Below are 21,575 nucleotides of genomic sequence, written 5' to 3'. Positions count from 1 at the left end.
AAAATAGTAAGACTACTTGGCTGCATTGCACATAGGCAATAAAATTAGATTCATTCAGATCCTTTTTAACGTAAGCCTCGTTTCAGGCTGTAAGCAAGAAATGTCCACTGTGCTTTACAAAGGACGACGACTAGAAAAATCAATGCAAACAGATATCCCTTTCTTTTCTGATTTACCATTTATCATGAGAGATGACAAACAAATGAAGTCTCCTCTGAGTCTGAGCGTAGTTGTATTAGCATTTTGCTAGTACCAGGCAGTATACAAAAACAGCCATCGCGTGTGACACCTCCAACACCTACAGGTAGCTGTTTTAGGGGCACATCCTGGTTTGTGGTGAAACAGGTTTAACTCAGCCAGCCTCTTGTACCTGCTCAGTGATATCAGGTTATCATCTCAGTAACTCCAAGGTTGGACTGTCTTGTTCCTATTGCTGACTGGACTGACTGCTCCACCATCCATAAACAGAAGGCATAAAGGTGATTACAAACATAAGAAAGTAGTTTTACATATTGTCTTGCAGTCTTTCCATATAGTCCCTAAGTTCCTTGGAATCACCAAGATTCATATCTTGGCATACCCATTTAATATTATCATCACTGTCAAATAGAATTGAGTTGGTGTAGGGGCCTCCATCCTCCGGCAGTATTGTTGTATATGAAGTGAACTTTACTCGCTTCTGCTTTGGCCCAGAAGGATTTATAGGTTCACTTTTAACTTCTTTTTCACAAAGGTACTCAGAAGATCTGAGGATATGATTATGAAGAGTCTTCTGGGAGCTCCCATTAAGGAGAAAGTTGCTTTCTTCAAACTGCATTCCTCTGTCAATCATGGTAGTGCACTCCTCTGATGGGAGCGAAATGTCAACTGGGTTTTCCAGCAGTTCAACCTCATTTCCAAGCCAGACCCAATCATGGGAATGGGGGATGTTGCCTTGCTCACTCACAGCAAACCTTTTATGCCTGTACTTCCAAGCAAATGCCACACAGTTAATCAAAAAGACCAAGATTGCTAAGCAGAAAACACACAGCAGGGCATACATGCCGATCTCCAAATCTGTTAATCCTCTTGGAGTCAATGTGAGTTATTTTGGAGCTGGCCATCCTCCAGGGACTCCTGATCAATGGGAGATATGAAAGTTGTGCTTTTGTTTGCATTGTCCTCATGACTGGACATGTCCTCATGGTTTTTGGACCATTCTTGTGCTGTCCTCTCTTGTTCTGCAGGTTTCTCTATAGAATTGCTTGCATGGCTTTTAAAATCTCTATCCACATCATCAATGTCATTAGTGCTTTCTTTTTGGTCAGAATCTTTTTGACCAAACTTCACTTTGACATTTCCTTTCCCAACAGCCAGAATGCTCTTCCGCTTAGTCTTCTGACATGGCTCACTGATGACCATTTCAATTTTAATCAAAGGTCCTTGCCCATCCCCTTCTGCCACTACCCCAGGCCATTTGGACTGAAGGTTTTGGTGTGCAGACACTACCATCTCATCCAGCGACGTGATGGTGATCGAGAAGTCCTTGGAGTCATAGATATCCAGCGGCGTCACTGACCCATCACTGAACAAAATCCAAGCACTGACTATGGCTTCCTGGGGAGGGGAGAGAGGATGAGAAAAAAATGTGTCAAAGGTAGGAGAGCATGTATCAGCCACCTAGTTGTTCAAATCTGTTTGACATTGGCAAAATTAACACACAGTTTAACTTTAGTTTATTTTGTCTTTAAAAAAATGAAAATCAAAATGTCTGTTCTGCTTCTCATTTTTTCTTGCAGATTTGTGTTCTCCAGACCACTTAGGCATTTATCTCATCTTCAGGAACTACCAAAGACAGGGTCATCTAAATTTAATAAAAGGTGCTGACAGAAAGAAAATTGACAAGTCTTTTTTTTGAGTCTGCAGTGAGAAGTCTCTTTTGAATGCCAGGGCCCCATGATGAAAATAATCATATTTCCAAAGTTCTGTTTAATTCGTTTTATAAAGGACCTGTAACGGGGAATTTCCGTAACACTGCAGGTCTAATGCCATATTCAATACAACTCACAGAGCTGTTATGTGTCGGAATGGGGATCCCATTCAGCCCATTGAAACAAAGCAGGTTAAGAACACATCTCAGTGCAATATTTTAAATTTCCTGTCATGCTTTTAAATATACGAGATTATGTGAAATATACAAACGTGATTGCAGTCCTTTCTAGGAACTACAGAAACACAAAAATGCCATCTTTTAAGGATGTTTTGAGCAAACCAGTTTGTCGTGTTACTGCAAGTTCCTAGTGCTAAAAAGGTAGTTACGCTTTCTCTAGTGATAGAGACTTGCAATTCTATAAGAAATACTATAAAAAAGATGCATGCAATTTATTCTGTGGTCTCGTCGAAAACCATTTAATCCCTCAGATTACATGGTTCAAAGTAAGAACAAACTCATCAGATTTCAGCAATGCAGATCATGAAAACTTCCAGACATGCAGCCAAGCGTCCTTTTGGCTGAAGTGACTTTGTGAGACCATGGAGGCATGGGGTTCCTACCTCTGCTCACATAGCTAAAAGTGTTTTGAGGGGCACGTACATGCTTTCTACAGCATTATGCATGCACAAACATGTCCATTGCTTTCACTGTGCTGCACAGGTCTCCAGACAAGTTCTGAAGAGTTTAATGGCCGTTCTGTAGGGGTGTTTGCACCTGTAGGAGTTGGTCAGTGAGATGAACAGCCTTTACTGTGTGAAGTTACTGCTTTGCACAAAGCCATACATTATATGCGCTGTCTGAAATTTATGGCAAGTAGCTTCTCCCTCGCTTCTGACAAAGCACAGTAAACAAATAAATTAATTCTATGAACTGTTTTGGATCATACCTGTTTCGGAGTATGAAGGATATCATATGCAGAGGTGGTAGAAACGATAGCTCTCTTACTTCCTTTGCTGATTTGTAAGGAGAGGGACAAGCCTGAAACTAGTTGTACGCCTAGATCTGTAATGGTTACACGGTCATCTAGAACGATCACTGTCTTCTCTGCCAAGATGGAATCGGAAAGAGGTGACAGAACCTTGAAAGAGAAAGCAAGTGCCTTGCATGAAACAGCAACTGTGTTGTAAAGCAAGATTAGACTCTAATCGGCATAACACTTCAGATTAATCTTGGGTTTGTCACATCCATGTATAAGCTATAATTGATATTTCCCCCAAGACATTACACTCATTTGCTGCTAAATTACGTTATTTACAAAAATAATCTAATAAAACAACCAATCACTTCAAAATTGCAGCTTCATTTCAACAACGGAGTCTAGATTAAATTAAATGGATTTGTTTTTTTAAAAAAAGAAGTAATTTTTGTGTGGTCTATAAAACCTCCCACAAATGCAGCATAGCACAAGACATAGTGTAAGACACTGATTAACGCTGAAACTCAGTAAGGGAATAAATAAGTGTAAAAAGCCGGGCCGATAGGAACTTGGCCTGCCGCCTTTAGAGGGACAGAGGACCTGAATGAAATGAAAGTGAGCTTTGCAAAAGGCCTTTGAAAATCCCACTGGGTGCCTCTCTGCGTTTTTCAGTGCCACAATAGTCCTGTCGGTTTGCTGTAAAACCTCATTTCTAACATGCTCAGAAGGAGTCATCTTTCTACTGATGCCAGAAACAGCTGGTTCAAGCCCAAACTATTTGAGGTGTGATTTGTCTAAGCTAACATGAGCAGTCTACAGCGTAGGTACCCGCATCGGAGCTAGCTGCCTTCTGCTCTTCTGTAGTCACTGGAGCGAGAGACGTGTTCAGGGTGGAAATCCCTTGACCTCTTTGAGATGTTTGCTTTAGGCTGAAAGGAGCTGAGCCCTAAAGTACCTGCTCCTTTGTGTTGATTACAAAGGAAACTCAGAGACTGGAACACTATGGATGTTTGGAGTTAATAAGAGCCCTAGTGCTTGTATTCCTTTGTTTTCATTAAGAACTATGCGTGAAGTTAGACAGAGAGACGGGTGGTGAATATGAAGACTCTGAAAGATTTCTGAAGATTATTTTTGTATATATTTTTTTTGTGTTTCATTTTGTGAATATAAAGGGACTAATTTTTCAAATATGTTTAAGCGTATAAAGATGCACGTAGTTCTTCGGTAAAACTTCCTAACAAGTTCATAAGGTCCCACTTACTTAAATTAAAAGCAGGTAGTTATGTGCACCATGTAACTTGTTTCACCGCTCAGAAAAATCTCACTGTGTTGCCAGTTAGATTAACATGGATAAATCCCTTCAGAAGTTTCATCTAAAGGTATTTTATGGAAGTGACAAATAGCAAAAATGAAAACCCATTCAAACTTCCTTTCATGTTTAGCAAATTTTTTTTTCCAGCTTTTTTCTGAGAGCAATTAATTTTATAAACTAACTAGTTCATGTGTGTGCCTCCAGAACTCTCTCTACGGAAGCTGCAGATGCATCTTAGGCTGTACCTGGACCGTGGTGATGCCATGCTCACGACCTGCCAGAACTCGGCCATCTTGAAGCGTAGCAATCTTGGGTTCTTCTACCTTCATGAAATCAGTCACAAGGTCAGTGATGTCAAACTGCCACTCAGAGCCTAGCATATAGGTCAAGTGGCCTCCAAACTCAGAGGATTCAGCTACAAACTGTGTGAGCACTCGCACCATGGCATGCTGATACTGGAGGGTACAACCTCTTCCTTTTTTCTCATCATCCTCTTCGTCCTCGCTGTCACGGGTAGGCCTGTAAACACATCCAGGTTTGTTATCTGCATGGCCGTGATCTCCCTACAGCACTGCAGAGCTTCAGTTGCATGGCATTTTCAGTTAGATCAATGTTCTCATCGCCTGCTACTGTGTGAGAAATAGGAAAGCACATTTTGCATGTGTAGGTTACTAACTCTGGGTGAGATGCTTGTACAGATTTTTTTGTGCTGTACAATTTAAAAGCTACAGTTGCTTCTGTTAGCAAATTCTTTGTTTGAGTGGGAACCTCCCAGCAACTTGAAAATATGTCTGCCATTGCCGAGATTTCAGTGGAACCACCGCTTGTTCACCGTGTCTCTGAGCGGCAGTCCAGTCTTGCAGAGGGCTAAGGAAAACAGTGTGAAATGTTTATGAGAGGGCAGTTCTGGTACAAACCCCTGCAGCAGCTCAGCAGGGATGGGAGGAGATGTTTGATGTTTTAGCGTCCTTTCCTCCACCTTTGCCCATAACATTTGTATCGCTTTGCTCAGCTCGTCAAAACTATTGTAACACAGTCGGGACTCACTGCTGCCCCACCTTAGCCCACGGCTCTAGGCTCCTTAGCCCTCTGCACTTGAGAAACACACCGTGATTGCACCTCAAACCTCATCCAGGTCATGCAGGTGTCTGCTGTATTTAGTTATGTAATGACCACATGGGGCTTCCACAAAAACCAAGTTAGGTACTTAAGTTACCACTCAGGACATCAGTTACTCGGATGTACAAACGCCACGCCAGACTGTGGAGACCAGCACTCACCCCACAGGAACAACTGCAGCATTAGACACACTTTATTTAACATTTTCTAACTATCTGTGCCCCTTGCAAAATGTAACCCGTGACAATACAACAGCTTTCCATAAACCTTATACGAGGCATCACAGTGATTTGTATGTGATAGCAGTGCTGTCACACCTCACGGAATTTTGTCTGGTTTAAAACCCAGTTTCCAATCATTCTTTTTCTTTCGCTATTGTTTATTCCTTGGGACAAACACATGGATTCTCTTATCTCTTTCAAGTCAGGTATTAAGCACTAGGTGGTCACACTTTTACTCATTATGCCCCCATGCTGTGGAATTCATTGCTCAGAAATAATTTGCCGTCCTCCTTTACTTATTTATTGAGCCTGAAGCCACCTCTATAGCAAGGGTGGGAAATGCGGGGTAAGCCTCTTATTTTTCACAGTATTTTGGGAAGTAGTTTTGTGTTTACTGTGTTCCCTTATCTTCTCCTTTGAAATACCAGCTATGAAAAAACTATTATAAAACAGAATTGCTTTTGTTATAAATTGTTCTATGACAAAGTTGGCAAACAGTAAGCTGAAAACACAGCTAAGAAAAGCCCTTACGCTCTTCAAAATGGTAGAAAGTCCTGGTGTTACAGAATCTAATACACTGCAAATACATTTTCAATGCATCAATTTTTAGCTGAATATATATATATTCGGCCTCAAGTAAACGGTATTTGGTGCAGCCTTTTTGGTTTTGTAAACAACAGTGTCCATCATTAGTCGCTGAATGAAACATCATTGAATAACCACTGAATTGTAAAGAAAAAAACAGAATCCTAAAATAGGATTTACATTACACAGAGAAATTAGTCTTATAGAATTAGACTAGCTGGGTATTTCAGGGAAATATTCAATTGTTCTTTCCTTCCCAACACAAGTGTCAATCTGGACTATGAGCTGAAGCCAGCCAGTCAGCAAAACAGCCGCACGGAAAGTACTAGAAGGGGGATATTCATAGAGCTTACGTGGCCCATGCCTATGTAGATTGCTTTTGGCTTTGTAATGCAATAAAAGAGTTTCTGAACTCCTTAACATTCCCACTTCCAATTTATTCCTGTATTCTGACCCTCTTCATAACCTAGAATTCTGACCCCTAAACCATAACCTAGCTCTGAGTAATCTCAGAATGTTGGGAAAACCAGGTTTAGCTCCAAGATTTTGGGATTTGACCCTCTTTTAGTAATACAGACAGTAACATTAGTACCTGTGCAGAATTGTAGAAGAATGCACAGGAGCTATTCAGACAAGAAGTACTTCTGGGATTTCAGGGAAAAGAGCCACAGGACCAGAGGGAACCAGTTTTCTTATGGGACAAGAGACATAGAACCAGTGTTCTGTGGCTTGAAGAAAAATGTTCACATGTTCAACATTCACGCTGACTTAATTTTTTTTACAGAATTCTGTTTCTGTTACGTAACCAGATGTTTTACTCCACTCCCATGTGTTACTGTTATTCATATTTATTTCTGCACGTACTTACTTATTTCTACTTCTTCCACTGTTTAAAACTTCAGACTACTGGACTGTTCAAGAGGAAATGCAGTCAAAAAACTTTGAGAAAAAGAATTGTTCAACCCTAGTTCCATACAGCCCCGAAATGTGAGTTGTGGGAAGAATGACCGGAGATGAGGAGCGCTGCGTAAGGGCACAGAGGGAGTGCTCCTGCCCTTATTGCCAGGCTTAAGACTCTATGGGCAGCCAGTACTACAAACTACAAACCGAAAAAGGATTATCCATGCCCAACTCTTTTCTTGTGGTATCACTAACAAAAAAAGGTAAGGGCTTCATTTGGTTACAGAAACATTTATAGGTGTTTATACCTGTGTACTTCTCCTTAGAAATATATGGTTTCTATCGTCTGCAAATGTGGAACATCAGAAAAGCATCGCTAAATCATGGAATGGGCAAAGCACTTTCTTATGTCAGTGCAAAGTAAAAAGAGAGGTGTTGGAATTTTCAGTACAAGCTTTGCAAGGCTGGTTTTACCAGGTACCAACTCGAGGTCGTCTTTTTTTTTTTTAAACGACACCCATTTCCACTTCAAAGCCACAAATCCATGATTCTGTTTGTAAGTCAGAGTATTTCAGTGTTCTGTCTCCATGGGCCCAAGAAAATGTTTGAGAACTGTTGAATTGCATAGCTCCCTTTAGAGTCTTAAACTTCTTGTTACAGTGTTTTCAGTAGGCTTAAAAAATCCTTCAATAAGCAGTGAGCTCATTTTCTTTTTAAGACACGTGAATATAAGCTATTGCTGCATATTGTGCTTTTTTGGCCCTTGGTCATGTCCAAGGTTAGCTCTGGGTACCCCTCAGACGCATTCTTATCCTATTTCTTGCTGCTTTGCAAACTTGCTTGGAAGATTTTTTTGCCTTTTGGGAGTGAACCAAGGTTGCCAAAATTACATTTAATTTACATTTCACACAGAGAAAGCTTTTGCCAGAGAGATGAGTTAAAACGCAGCCCTATTACAAGGGTGCCTGCTAGCACTGATCTAATCAGTGATCTGTCAACTTTATATTATAGACACTGTCTGTGAGCAGTTTGAGTATGCCGCTCTTAATTTGTACCACTCGCAAACCAGGCATCAAGTTCTTGGGCCAGATGCTAATTTTCTGTTAAAAAAAACCCTAAAGAAATCAGTTTTGCTGGGTTTGAATTTGAAATACTCATTAAAAAGAGTTCTGTATTTAAAAAAACATTTGCAACACCCCTAATTGAAAAAAAAAAAAAAAGTCTATTTTGGATACAAAATACAAGCCACTAGAAGTTGATGTAGGGGAAGCTACAGAAATAAGTTGCACATAGCTCCACTCACAGTTCAAGAAAAAAATGCAATTTGGTACCTTTACAGAGCTTGAAAATAGTCTACCTATTAACAAAAATCTCTACAGCCTTATCTCCATAGGACATTAAAGTCATTAACTAAATGAGTGAATTTACAGCATGCTCAAGCTTTGTGCGGACGTTGTTACGAACGGAATGGTTTGAATCCAGTTTCGCTGGATTTGCTCTAAAGGACGGCTCTAGTTCTGAGTGGCAGCACTCACACCAAGGTTTAACTAAAGCAGTTTATTTTTTCCTTCATTTAACTTAGCCTAACTTTCCTGCTTTTGTCTCTAGTACTGGCCAGGACCAAAGCAGAGGTACCACCTAATTAACCATTAGTTCAGCCAGCCGCCATTCATAAGCAATACCATGTCTGGCTTAACTCTCTTTCACAGGTTTCAAAGGTTGATGCTACTCAGAGCTTTGCAGTCACCATGACTTAGTAATGGCTTTTTCAGTTTTTGTTCAGTAAGGCCAAATGCTGGTAAAAGTCCAGTGACCGATGTGCCTGACGCTGAAGCATACGCTGGAGTCACACTGCATGAGGTCTGCCTCCCTGGGAGCCGTATGAAAACAACCTGCTATCCCAGGTGCAAATATTTACTTAAATTTCCAGCTTGTTCTGTGAGCCTTGAGCCATGCAACTCCTATTAATGCAAGCTGAAGCCACGCATCCCGTGTAGATGTACGTGCACAGAGCTAGTGCAGGGGCTTCCAGAAGGTGGTAATTTGAAGATGCATGAGGAATCAAAATTAATGTACTTGTTAGACCAGCAGAGTCTGCCTGGACCTCTTCTACACTCCAGTATTTGACTTTAATTTAAATATACACCTTTCATTTGCTGAGATTGTGGGCTTTTCTGCAGCCCGTTGCAGGAACAGGGTTTCTGTTGGCCCGCGCTGGTTCGAGGACCACATACCATGAGCTGAACCACGGAGCCAACTTTCATCTGGAAAGGGAGGCTCTTCATATCTGCAGTAGCACACACCAGAGATCAAGTTCTCCTCTGGATAATAATAAAGGTTTGCCATACATTTACAGACTGATCTGGCAAATTGTAGTACTGCTCTTACCTAGGGAAGACTGTATTTTTTTCCAGTTTCTGGGATAAAAGCAGCCTGGCTTTTCTTTCTGTTCCTCTAGCAAGTTCCTGCTCTTACAGCAGTTCAGGTGAAAACAGCCACAGTTCAAACTGAGCTAGGGACATCCCACTTGTAAAGTTTTTGTAAAGACCCTGTCTTTTTTCATTGCTTTGTGGAAATTATACAAGAAGTTAGGTAAGCAAACATGTCTGTAATCCCGTGTATTTTACAATTGCAAACATGGCAGGGTTTATAGGGAGAAACAATACATTTTATTAGATTAACAAACATCATTGGAAAGAAGAGATGTGATTTGGGGCATATAAGTACTTTTCCAGGTCTGAAAGAGAAGCAGCTATGTCCAGATGAAGAACAGCCAAGCTGAGGCAGTAGTTTCACAAGCGCTTCTTTTGTAGACAGCCCAGTAAAAACAGTTAAAAGATTTCTGTAAACCCAGTTATATTTTGCCATCTGGCTCAGCCCCTCAGACAACTGAACCAGCACAGCCACGCTGAGCACGTGGGAACGGGCAGTGAGGGACCAGCGGAGATGAAGGCATGTTTGGAGGTTGCTGAAGTGCCTCTGCACGATCCCTAGAAGAAATGCTCACAAATTTTACCCTCTGTACATTGATGAATTACTTTATAGCAATGTTTATTTCTTGCAGGGAAGACAAGGGAGCGGTGTGAAGATACCAACCCTAGCGAACAGGAGTGGAAAATTGTTTTGTCTGTGGTGAGGTCAGGAATAAAGAAGACATGGTACAATCCTTCCATGACTAAACCTGAGGACAGTGACACAGTTTCAGTTGACCTGTGGGCCACGTGTGACTGAACCTAAATTTAAGACTGCCTAAGCCTGTTGGCAGGGGCTTTCAAAAGAATCCAAAAGTTAGATGCCCTCTTCTTTTTGAATTAGCTTCCTTTAAGGATAGATATCAAAAACCTCATGGAAACTGCAAATGCTAAGGCTACCACACCTGCTGGGAAATGCGTGGATTTTAGTTTTTTTTAAAAGATTAAAGCACTCTGCTCTCTCTTTCAAACCTATTCTCAGATTTCACACGAGACAACCTTCTCACTGTACAGCACTAACACTCTGTTATACATACTGGGGGGGTACTGTGCAGAGCTGCAGGCTGAACCATTCTTCAGAATAAGCGGATGTGGCCTTCTGGCTGTAGCACTGAATGAGGATTCGGGAAGCCAGCCTGTGGTTCCTGACTGCAGTCCAAATGTCTTGTGTGCTTCAGGTCACCATTTAAAAACTCATCATAAAATCTCCCCCATGTTTAGGATATTGGGAAACATGTAGCTATGAAGGAGACGGAGGTATAAGTGGATTAAAAATTAAAGAGAAAAATAAAAAAAAAAACCACCCAGAAGGAAAAGCCACTAAATCTCAAGTAAAACTCATCCAGTCTAAAAACAAAGGAAATGTACAAAGTAAATGTCAGAGTAAGCACAACTAATGCTAGGCCTAGACTGCCTGTTGATTTAGGATACCCCCCCCAAAGTTAAAAAAAAAAAATCCACATGAATGCTCCATAAAACAAGAGATAATTTATTTCTAGTTGAAGCCTTTCCCGTTCACACGGGCATGGACTGCTGACACACAATGTCATAAACTACCAGCTGCAGTTCTGGGGAATGATACAGTGTCCATACTTTCTCTTCCACCCTTCACAGAAAACGCTTGCTGAAGATGTGCCAGCAGTTCAGATGCAATCCGAGCAGCAGCAGACTCGCACTGCTTGCCAGCTTGCAAACACAGCAGACTGTCAGACCATTATCTTTATTTCAGCTGGCCAAATAAATCAGAACTAGACACCGGGGGGTAAATTTCCAGCACTGTGTGTAATGGGTTTAAAGTCAGAATGTCCACGACCGTTAACCACAGTTGAATGTCTAACTCACTGAGCTTGCTGCTGAAAGTTTACTCCTACAATAAACAGCAACAGCCTAATCCTGCAGCCGTTTACTCAGCAAAATCCCCACTGGTTTTAGTAGGAGCTGCGCCTAAGGGAGTCTTCAGCGCCTGGCACATTACAGACAGAAGAAGGTAAGTGAAACTTTACGCAGGCGGCATATGTTTGGTTCATACATCACCTAGCACATCGCTTCCTTCCACAAACGGCAACTTTGCCTTTGTCACTGAAGCAAACACAAATTTCTCTTGTTCCAGATCCTCATCACCTCTTCTACCATAGCCAGAAAAAATGTCCACATAGCCAAAAGGTAAGTCAGTCTCCTTCTTTGGAGCTCATTATCTGAGTATCCTGTAAATCGTGTCCTGCTACCTTAGTTTTATGCCCTCATAAAGTGTTAGATAATTCTACTCCACTGCTGTCTGTTTGGGCTCTTTAAGGCTCTTCAGTAGCTCAGATGTTCTCCTGGGCAAATCAAGTGTGTTCGCTACAACTGCCACGGTGTTTAGCACTACAGTTACTGCTGCCAGAAATGCTTTTTCACTGTATAATAAATTTGAGCTGGTGTCATGCCTTGTCCTCCAGTAGTATTTTTCAACTTAGCCTGAAATTCACCAATATAGCAGTATTCCTGGAAGTTCTTAATCTTGCAGATTGTCCAAACAATGGTTATTCTACAACTGGTATTTCAGTAGGGATAGATAGAACAGAGCTCAAAATCCCTGCCCCTCTTCCATCCCTTTTTTTTCCCCATCCACACATGTCCTGGTAGAATCCATTCATTAGAACAGAGTCTTCATAGGAGTGTAAGTGGGATTTTTGCCTAATTCAGATCAACTAAATAATGCTTCAGCCAGGTCTGCTGTAGAGTACATCTGTACAAAGACTGAGTAATCTTCCAAAGCCATAGAATCATGGAATGGTTTGGGTTGGAAAGGACCTTTAAAGATCATCTAGTCCAACGCCCCCGCCAGTGCCCAGTGACCTGACTCCCTCCCAGGCCCTATTTTATTTAGCACTGTAGACAGAAACTTAAGCACTGGCAGTGCTGGATCTCTCTCTCCCTCTCTCTCTCTCCCTACCTCCCCCCCCACTTACATACAGGATGGGAGAGGTCGAGGTTCTTTTCTTCAAATTTGCACATCAGAGAGTATGATATGATTTCCTGAGACTGTGTAGAATCGATTAATGCTCCAGGCAAAGCCACTGACTTTTAAACTATATAGATCAGGATAAAGTCTAGCCTATTATTGGATGTTATAATGAAGACTAAGCCAGACTGTAAAGCTAACTTTAAACAGGAGAGTTTAAATTCTGAGAAATAAATACTCTAAAAATTTGTTGTGTTCTAAAATCCGAGGCCCTGGGCACGTACCCGGCCTGTGCCAATGCTGTAGGCATACCTTTTGTTGGAGGTGACGGGTATCCTCCAGCCTTTGATCTGGCTAAGCTCTGTATCAGAGATCTCAATCTGCAGCGGGAGCCGTGGAACCCAGACCGTCACTTCTAATTGGGTGGTAAAATGCTGGTAAGTGAAGTTAACAATAGTATCCACTTTGCTTTTCATTTCCTTGCCATTAACGAAGATGGAGTCACATCTGTCAGAAACCTTAAAAAAAAAAAAATATATTAATTAGGAAATGAATAAAAGTTCCTGGGAAAGCATGAGGAGTGATGCACCAGTCCAAAGACAACACTGATAATGTGAGTCATGCATATCGTATCTTCAGTTCTTTAATTAGTGGCAAACAGTGATAAATGGACCCCAGGGAAACAGTTCTGCTTTCCTCAATGGATACTACTCGAACTACAAAAATAATTTAATGATGTTATATAACCTATGTGAATCTTTTATACTAGGCAAATTAAACTCTTCATGAATCAAACTCCATGTGCATCAAAGTTTATGTTTACAACTTGCTTAAAGAACCTGGAGAAAACAGGGCCATATGTTAGTAAGAAAAAGACTGACTCAGAACCATAAAACAGAATCCTTTCCTTTTTCCTTGAGCACTGTAATGCTGAAAGACAAAGATCCCCTGATGGCTCATGAGCAGAAGTGCAGCAGAAGCATTAATTTTTAGAACTTCTCAGTAATTGTTTTAGCAAAATGTATTCATAGTTGCTCTGTGTCATTATACAAAGTTACTGCCAAAACGAGCACGTGGGCTCCGTACTACAACTCATCCACCCTCTTGGTCTCGGGGATTCTTTGGCACAAAATCAAGGTCCTGAGCACAGATCCTATTTATAGAAAGAACATGATGTAACAGCGCATCTGACCTCATCCTGGAAAGATGGAACTCCTCTTCATGAGGTACGGGCTTTTAATGTATTTATGAATGTGTGCATGTATACTTTTAGATTCTGTATTTAGATTAATGTATAACGTGATTATATATATGTACCTGCATATGTGCATATATATGTATGTATATACAGGTTTGCATTCTGCTTTGAAGCGACAAGAGGTGATGGTCTCCAGCAGAGTCCATGTACTGTGGTTTTAATCTTTTAAAACCATGGCTTATGAGATGTAGTTGTGTTACGGAAATGGACTTTGTTCTCCTGTCAGGACTGGTCTGTGTCATGTTGTATAATGCACCGGGATGCAGATCTGAAGGGATTCTGGCTAAGCCAGTGATTAAATTCTGGTTTACTGGAGTTACTGAGATAACTCTTGAAGACTTCAGTGGGGAATATGCTGAAACACAGGGTGGTTTTGCTCTGCGAATGTACTTCAAATCTTTTCTGATATTAAGAGGAATTAGGGGTTACTGAGCCAAGAAAAATGACATAAAGTGTGTAGCAGCCTTTTTTTTTTTTTTTTTTTGCCAAAGACAGTCCTCACTTCCGACTTTGAAATTGTTTGTCCTGCTTTGAATCTCATATGCAATAACATCATTTTTCTCTTGAGCTCTAAGGTAGCATATTGCTGTTAGATGGGCAGTACCTGCGTTCTGCCATCATGTGGAGAACATTTACATAACAAAATTTTGCCTAAATGGCTCTCGTAACGCTTTTAAGATTTATAGGCAACTTGCTTAAGAATCAGCTACTTCAGAAGCCAAAGAATACAAGCAACCTTTATGCAGGTCGTTGTGACAAGTTTTACTTAGAGAATTATTGTGATGCCATTGAAAATTATAGCAACTCTCAAGCCAAGCACCGAAGGAGAAATGTTTGGGAAACACTGTGCCAGTTGATCTGTTGGTACATATCCACTGAACAGGGACCATCAAATGACCGTTTCACACCTAGTGAGACCACACGGCCAAACTTGTCAGACTGTCCCTTTTGTAGCATCACTGTGCCGCTACTGTCATTCTTCTGTACTGCTTATTATCAGGTAATAGCTTTGCTAAAAATATTGTCAAGTGCCTTGAGATTCTTGTTAGAAAAGCTCACTGTCTGATGTTTTTCTCTCCATATCCAATACCCATATATAAAGTAAGTAAAAAGGGTGCACTTCCATGTTTGCCATTTTCAAGTCAGCTTCTCAGATCCTAATCAATGTACTGAAATGACAATTGCGTTTTTACAAAGGGACTCAGCCAGGTTGTGAGGAATGGGACAAAGGAAACAAAGTCACTCTTCTGGAGAGAATACTCCTTCCATATAAATGCTTAATGAGTACAAGAATTTGAAACAAATAAAAATCTAGCTATCTGATAAAGAAAGAGCTTAAAATGAACTCCAGGCTCAGGTGTACCATGGATGAGATGGAGCGTACTCAGAATCTTTGTTTCCCCCCATAATGTGTCACAAGTGTCTCTGGAAGGTTTAAGCACATTAATCAAGCCCATTAATTGAATGAGCAGTTGAGATTCTAAAACATAAAGCCTACATCTAGGGAGTTTTATGAGAATTAATACAAGACAGAAATAATTAAGAAAACTCAAAGAGGGAGGGATAAACATCAAGACTGGATCGGGGGAATAACTAATATCTGACGTGACAGCGGCTAATATTTTAGATTCTGTTCTTGCTGCTTAAAATGTTCTTGTCTTGTCAGCAGGCAAGAAAGGTGGTAAATTAGGGAACTGAAAGATGGACTTTAATTGTAGCTGTAAAAATATCAGGCTAGGCTTACAAATTTCATAGATTATATGTCTAGACAGAGACATTCAGTCATTTATATACTGACCAAGAGGTAAGTATAAATCAGGATATATAACTGTGCTATAGAAGTTCACCCAGTGGCCTTGCAGAATTCAGAGCTCATGTTTCACTGAAGTGTATCATCTTCCAAAAGATAATCCAGCCTTGATAAGAAAAGTTGAAGAGAGACGTGTTGTTTCACTTCTCTGGATGGAATTTCAGTTTACTTATTAGGTACAAGCAAACCACAGCATTAGAGAAAAATTAAGTTTGTGCAAGTCAGGGTGAAAAGCAAAGCAGTCAGCTGAATCCAACTGAATTCTGTGACAAAGTATGTGAAACCATGACCACTGTTAACCATTTGGGCTAGACTGAAGTTCACCTGAGGAAGCCTCTGTTACACTCACATGCATTTCATTACCGCCATGTTCCATTCACTACTCCTTAGAGCAGCTGTCACGGAAAATGGATTTGGTTCATGTGAAGGAAAGGAGAACCTTGAGCCTGTACAGAAAATGCCCAGCACTCCTATTTCACTTGGGATCTACTACAGACCCAGGACAAAGAATTAACTTCATCCAGGTCTCAGATGAGAGCTGTGATTTCATGCTAACAGCACTCTGACACTCCTCCAAAGTGAAGAGGGAATGAGAAACACACGTTGAGCATTGGGACCTGGCGACAGCTGTATTCTCTGGCCAACGGCTGACATCAAATGTTCCCCTTCGCTTTCTCCCCTTTTAAGTCTGCTCCATACTTTTCTAAGTCACACTGACTTCCAGAAGTGGTTTGTGACGCTGCTGGGAGGGGAACTTGTAGGACCTGCTGCTGGAGTTCGGGGAGTGCGTGCCTGTTTACATCAGAAAGCGCTCAGGTTCGCCGCGGGGCAAGCTCTGACGCAGCAGGGAGACACCAGCAGAGTTACATTAGCGCGTGACTTAATGCACGGGTTTCCTTAGAGCTGCTGGTTCTGAGGGAACAAAGAGGGAAATGCAGTTAAATCTTCCCTGGAAACACTACACAGTGAGAAGTCACAGCAAAAGCTTAGAACGCCACCTTCTCATCTAAAATGCACAGAGCAAGCCTGTTTCAAACGGTCTGTCACCATCCATTACCAGCTGCCTGACAAAACCAGAAAGTGCTGTGTGAGACAGTTTGCAACCAGGAGGGCAGGACAGCCGGCGATGTGCTCTGGTCTGCAGGTCAAGAGAAAGAGAGCTGCAATTAACCTCTCCGGGCTTTGAAGCAGGTGGTTGGCTCCAATCCCCACAAGTAATTGTAAAAAGCACAATTTGCCCTGTACAGCCTGTCACAGCCTCCTCATTTTAGACTAATCCAGTGCAAAAGTAGCCAACAGTCCAAAAGAGCAATTGGGAAACCATTCGATGTTCGGGTCAGCACAGGTTTACACACCCTTTGGGTGAACAGGTAAAAGAGAGGGAATGTGAGCTGACAAGAAAACAAATAATGCGTGGTGCATCTGTACGGGCAGGTTTGATTCCAAAGCTCACACCTTCCCCTCAGCTTGCAGGTCACTTTGTACGGGGACTGAATGAGACAGATCTAACAGAAAACAGTCGCAATCTTTGTGGCTGTTATCCACTCCGGAGTTGTTTGGTTAAACAAGACTGTGCTGCTGGAAGCCTGCTCGGCACAACCACTCTTTTCCCCAGTGCATGCTGGTGTTGGAGGGGAGCGCAAGATGGCGCCAGGAGGGGCCGACTGCCCGGGCCTCTCCAGTCAGCGGCACTCCAGGGCTTTCCCAGCCCATACCTCATCTCCACGTTCATCTTTTTTCACCTTCAGATGTACACTTCTCACTGATACGTACATGAATGGTGTGTGCACACACAGCTGGGTATGAACACGTATAATGGATTTTAAAGGATTTAAACTACTACCCAAAGGAATAACTTCTGTTTAATTCGGTATGAAGCAACGGTGACTAAATGGATGTAAGAGCGGTACCATATACAATGCCAAACTGTCCCGTGGATTTTTGACACGTGAAGCCCAAGAAGATGGTGGTATTTTAAGACCCGTTTATAGAAGAGGGAGCTGAGGCACATGCAATGTGTATCAGATTGGGTCTAAGACACAGTCGTTTCAGCTGAGAGCTATAGCCATTTGGTTATCCAGTCAGGTCCCCAAATGATTTAAATTCGAAGGTCAAATTCACCCCTGAAAAGAGGCCCTTTTTACACTTTTACATTCAAAAGAGCCTTCACCAGTACTTCAGCAGAATTGGCCTTTACAAGAGGAGGTCAAGATCCCATGGAGCCAAGACCTACTGGTATTTAAAAATACTTAAGTTTAATGGGACAGATGTGCAGATTTCATCAGTTTTGTAGCCCTGTTTTTTCAACAGCAAACCTCCCAACCATCCGTCTCTGGAACCGTATTCCAATCCCTATTTCTGATGTCCAGCCCAGGAGGCAGAGCCCGAAGGTGGCACGGCTCAGCCACTGGGGTGCTCTGCAGACAGGCCCACCCACCACCGGCCTCGGGAGCCACTCCTTGGAGAAGAGGAGCCAGGCGTGACAGACCAGCACATGGCAGGCATTTGTAAAAGGTCAGCGGAACCGTGCACAGCGCTGCTTTGCCGTGAATGTGTAAGAGATGCAAAGTCTCATTACTGTGGCTGAGGCTACAAAGAGAACAGCTGTAACAGGATTTTTAAAGTGAATGGTGCCTAGAGTAAATGGCTCATTCTCATAATCATCTTAAAACTGTAATTTTGTGGTATTTCCTGAATGCCTTCTTTTCCACCTTTTCTGCGGCATTGTTCTGGCATTGTCTTGTTAGGCCATTAGGAAGGACTTGCTGAGCTACTTCAGACCCTTATGTTGTGTGTTTTTCTTCTGCCTCTTGCATCTTTTTATATGGCCACAGCATGGCCACAACAGGTTTTTTTCTGGTTTGGATTATTTTGTACTTTATTTTTATTATTGCTACATGTTTGCTTTAGAAGCACAGTCTGAAATTACTTCCTCAGCCTCAGGAATCTGGCTTAGTGTTTGGGTAATAGCTGAAGACAAAAAGAAGGATGATGCTTCTTCCTAAACTCTTCTTGCTCCCTCTTTCAAGCAGCTGCTTACCTTGGCACCTTCCCTGGCTCCTGGCCCCCTCTGCACTATGCTGGAGCCTCTCCTAAACAAAGGGATGGAAAGGATATGCCTGGTGTCTTGAGACAAATAAACAAAGTGTTTTCCCAAACCCTTTTCATCTAAGAAATTCTGGTTTTATTTAAATTCACAATTATGCCTGATAGTCGTCAGCGTAGGAGATGTCAGACTTCTTGTTTTGGCTGTAGTTGTACGTTACATCATGACATGTTAATTATTCTAAGTGCACAATATTTGCCCATATGCACGTGTCAAATGATAACATAAAAGTAGAAATTTACATTAGATTTTATTTCCCTTTCAAAATTAAAACTAATTGGCCAAGGTCGAATTGCTGTTCTGCCCCAGAACAACGTGCTGTCTCCTGTCGGGCCGTGCGGCAGAGACAGCCCGGTGCATCGCCCTGCACCATTAACGGCACGCAACCCCCTCCAGACACTTCTGGGCCAGTCCTGAGACTCCCGTGTTTCCCGTGCCGGTGGCAGTGCTGCTGCGCGGGACCCCTGCGGCGAGACGTCGTATCCTCTGCCAGGACCCAGCCAAGCACCCCGTGAGGAGGAGACATCACCCTTGCTTCTGGCACCCCTGCAGCAACGCCGTGCAACTTCCAAAGCAGGCCTTGCGTTGTACGTCCCGCAGCCTTGCACGTGGCCCGCTAGGCTTAACAATACGTTCAGTTCAGCCTCTGCCACAAGCAGGGATTTTTCTATGCAGTTAATTCTGGCAGTAGTTCCACTCCCCCCTGCCCCAGCTAATTATGTGTACTGGGCTCTGCAGATATTGTCTCCAAGCAATTTGAGGCAAATGGTAGATTAAGAGCATACAGAGTAAAGGATGGCAAATGACATTATACTGAAATTGAAACTAATGAAAACAGGAATTTTATTCCCTTTTAATTTTAGGCATGCGCAGAATAGTCTTGGAAGTGTCATTTTTGAAACGTTCTTTTCACGTTAATTTGGTTTTATTGGCAAATCAGTTCTCCAACTACTGTTCTCTGGAATAGCTGCTGTAGTTTCAGGTATAAGTGCGGGCTATAGGAATCCCTCGAGGTAGATTCTAAGGTTTGTTTCCTACTTAGAAACAATAGCAAGAGTTTAAGTCAAGTACTCCCCATCCCATGTGTTTGATGTGTGTTTGCTTTTCATCTTACCAGTGAATAATAAGGTTACCTGGAAACAGTATACAAACTGCAAGACTCAATGCAAGCCAATAGCTCTACTTACAAATAGGAATATAATCATTTTCCCCCGCCTACAACCAGCTTTCACCGGAGAAAACATAAAAAGTGAAATATGTCACGATGAGTCTGAAGCATTTCCAATGCTCTTCATCTTAACTAGTCTTAAATTGCAACATCTACCAAAAAGAAAACCACATACTTCTACACTGAAGCAAGAGATATCCCTAATCTTGTTTGGAGTAGGAAAGTTTGTTCAGCCCCCCCCCCCAGCACTGTAGTATCCCGTAACAGCAACAGGCCAGTCACATCAGCTGTCAGCAAGAATATTGCAGTGTTTGGGTCAGTTATTTTCAGATACACCGGCTCTTTTTTTAAGTACCGTAAGTCTTGATCTTACAACTGCTGAAGTTAATCCAAATGAATTCAGTGGAGGATGATCAAGCATCAAGAGCCAGCGTTTCAGAGGTTAGCAGGCATTTAACTGGGTAGGTGGAGATTTCTAAAACCACAGGAATGAATCCATTGGGAAATCCAGGCCATTTTGAAATTACCATTTTGTAATGGTCATTCTCCTCAGTTTTAGTGTTCTAAAGGACTAAGGTGGGAGATTCAAAACTCAACGCCCAGACTTCAAGTTTCTCTCATCAGAGACAGAAACAGAGTCTGACAACCCCCGGCTTTGGAAGTGAGGAGTTAGTGGGAGCCCAAGTGCTTCAGCACTCAGCCCAACCCAGCTCAAGGCCCCTAAGAGCAATCCCCATGGCTATGCTGAGCCACACAGGGAGCATTACAGGTGCGGATAGTAACAGTTTCCGTCACTCTGTTTGCCAGACTGGGCCTATTCTGAAGACTACTTATGGCAGTGGTACAGAATACAAGCTGTAATTTAGACTCAGGTCTGAAATGTAATGACAAGGAGTTAGAAGCAAGATGGAAAGGAAACCCCTTTGTCCAGGAAAGCAAAGATTTGGAAAACCAGATAATAAACTGAAGTGCTGCGTGTTCAAGAGACCAGACAAACATGCTGGTCTGAGCGCTAGGCTCATGGAGGGGATTATCAGTTACACAGATGCACAGAGCTCCACGCAGACCACATGGGACCATTTTAATAGCAGCTCAGCAGCAATTAGCACAACGGAGTTAGTGATACTCTATTGTTTTATTGAAGAAGCCTCTGCTCATTTTCTCTGTAGATGTCACTATTGAACGCCAGTGATGGAGGGAATCGGGATACTAGGGGAGGAGGGGGATGAGACTAGGTATAGCTTGTAATGATGTGAATGGGTATTTGAAGTTTTAGAGTGTTTTTTACCTTTTAACCCCCATTGAAATGCACTGAACTAGAGGGAAGGACATCATGGAAGACATTAACATTTTGGTTTAACAATAGAGACAATTGCTGTGCCTTAGAAAAGGTGCAATGATCCATGAATGTACAATGAGAATTTAAAAACCTGCTGTACTGAATGAAGTGTGCACTATTCAAAAACTGTTGATCTATGCAAAATTATTAAACAACACATGAGATCTGCCAGGATTTCAGTCCCAGGTGCAGAGCAGCTGCTCTCATTCACTTTCCTCCATGCCGTGCAGGGGCGTTCCTGCTGGAGATGAGAAGTTTGGCGGGTGCACAGGTTGAAAGGGGAGGACCAGAGAAGGTGGGTGTGCTTTCAGGCTCCAGCCTACTGCTTGGCCTGACTTTATTCAGGCTCAGTAATAACTGCTGTGCATCCATGGCAGTGGTGCAGCTGCTAGGAAGGGCAGATGCTCTGGCATTTTGTTCTTATTGATTATGTAGAGAGAATACTGAAAGGGGG

At 42.2% G+C, this 21,575-nt stretch overlaps 1 protein-coding gene across 1 annotated transcript in view; it reads right to left on the bottom strand.

The window, feature by feature from the left end:
* Window positions 1-505: 505 nt before the first annotated feature.
* The window catches only part of TMEM132B (transmembrane protein 132B), a 244,248-nt gene continuing 223,178 nt past the window's right edge, over window positions 506-21,575 (bottom strand). The window contains 5 exon segments of the mRNA XM_009643172.2: window positions 506-1,083; window positions 1,086-1,596; window positions 2,859-3,050; window positions 4,446-4,719; window positions 12,753-12,958. Of these exon segments, the coding sequence (XP_009641467.2) occupies window positions 506-1,083; window positions 1,086-1,596; window positions 2,859-3,050; window positions 4,446-4,719; window positions 12,753-12,958 (1,761 nt within the window).

This window comes from Egretta garzetta, unplaced genomic scaffold (assembly GCF_000687185.1).
Source record: "Egretta garzetta isolate BGI_Z169 unplaced genomic scaffold, ASM68718v1 scaffold447, whole genome shotgun sequence".
NCBI classification, from domain to species: domain Eukaryota; kingdom Metazoa; phylum Chordata; class Aves; order Pelecaniformes; family Ardeidae; genus Egretta; species Egretta garzetta.
This window is presented reverse-complemented; position numbering and strand designations above follow the sequence as displayed.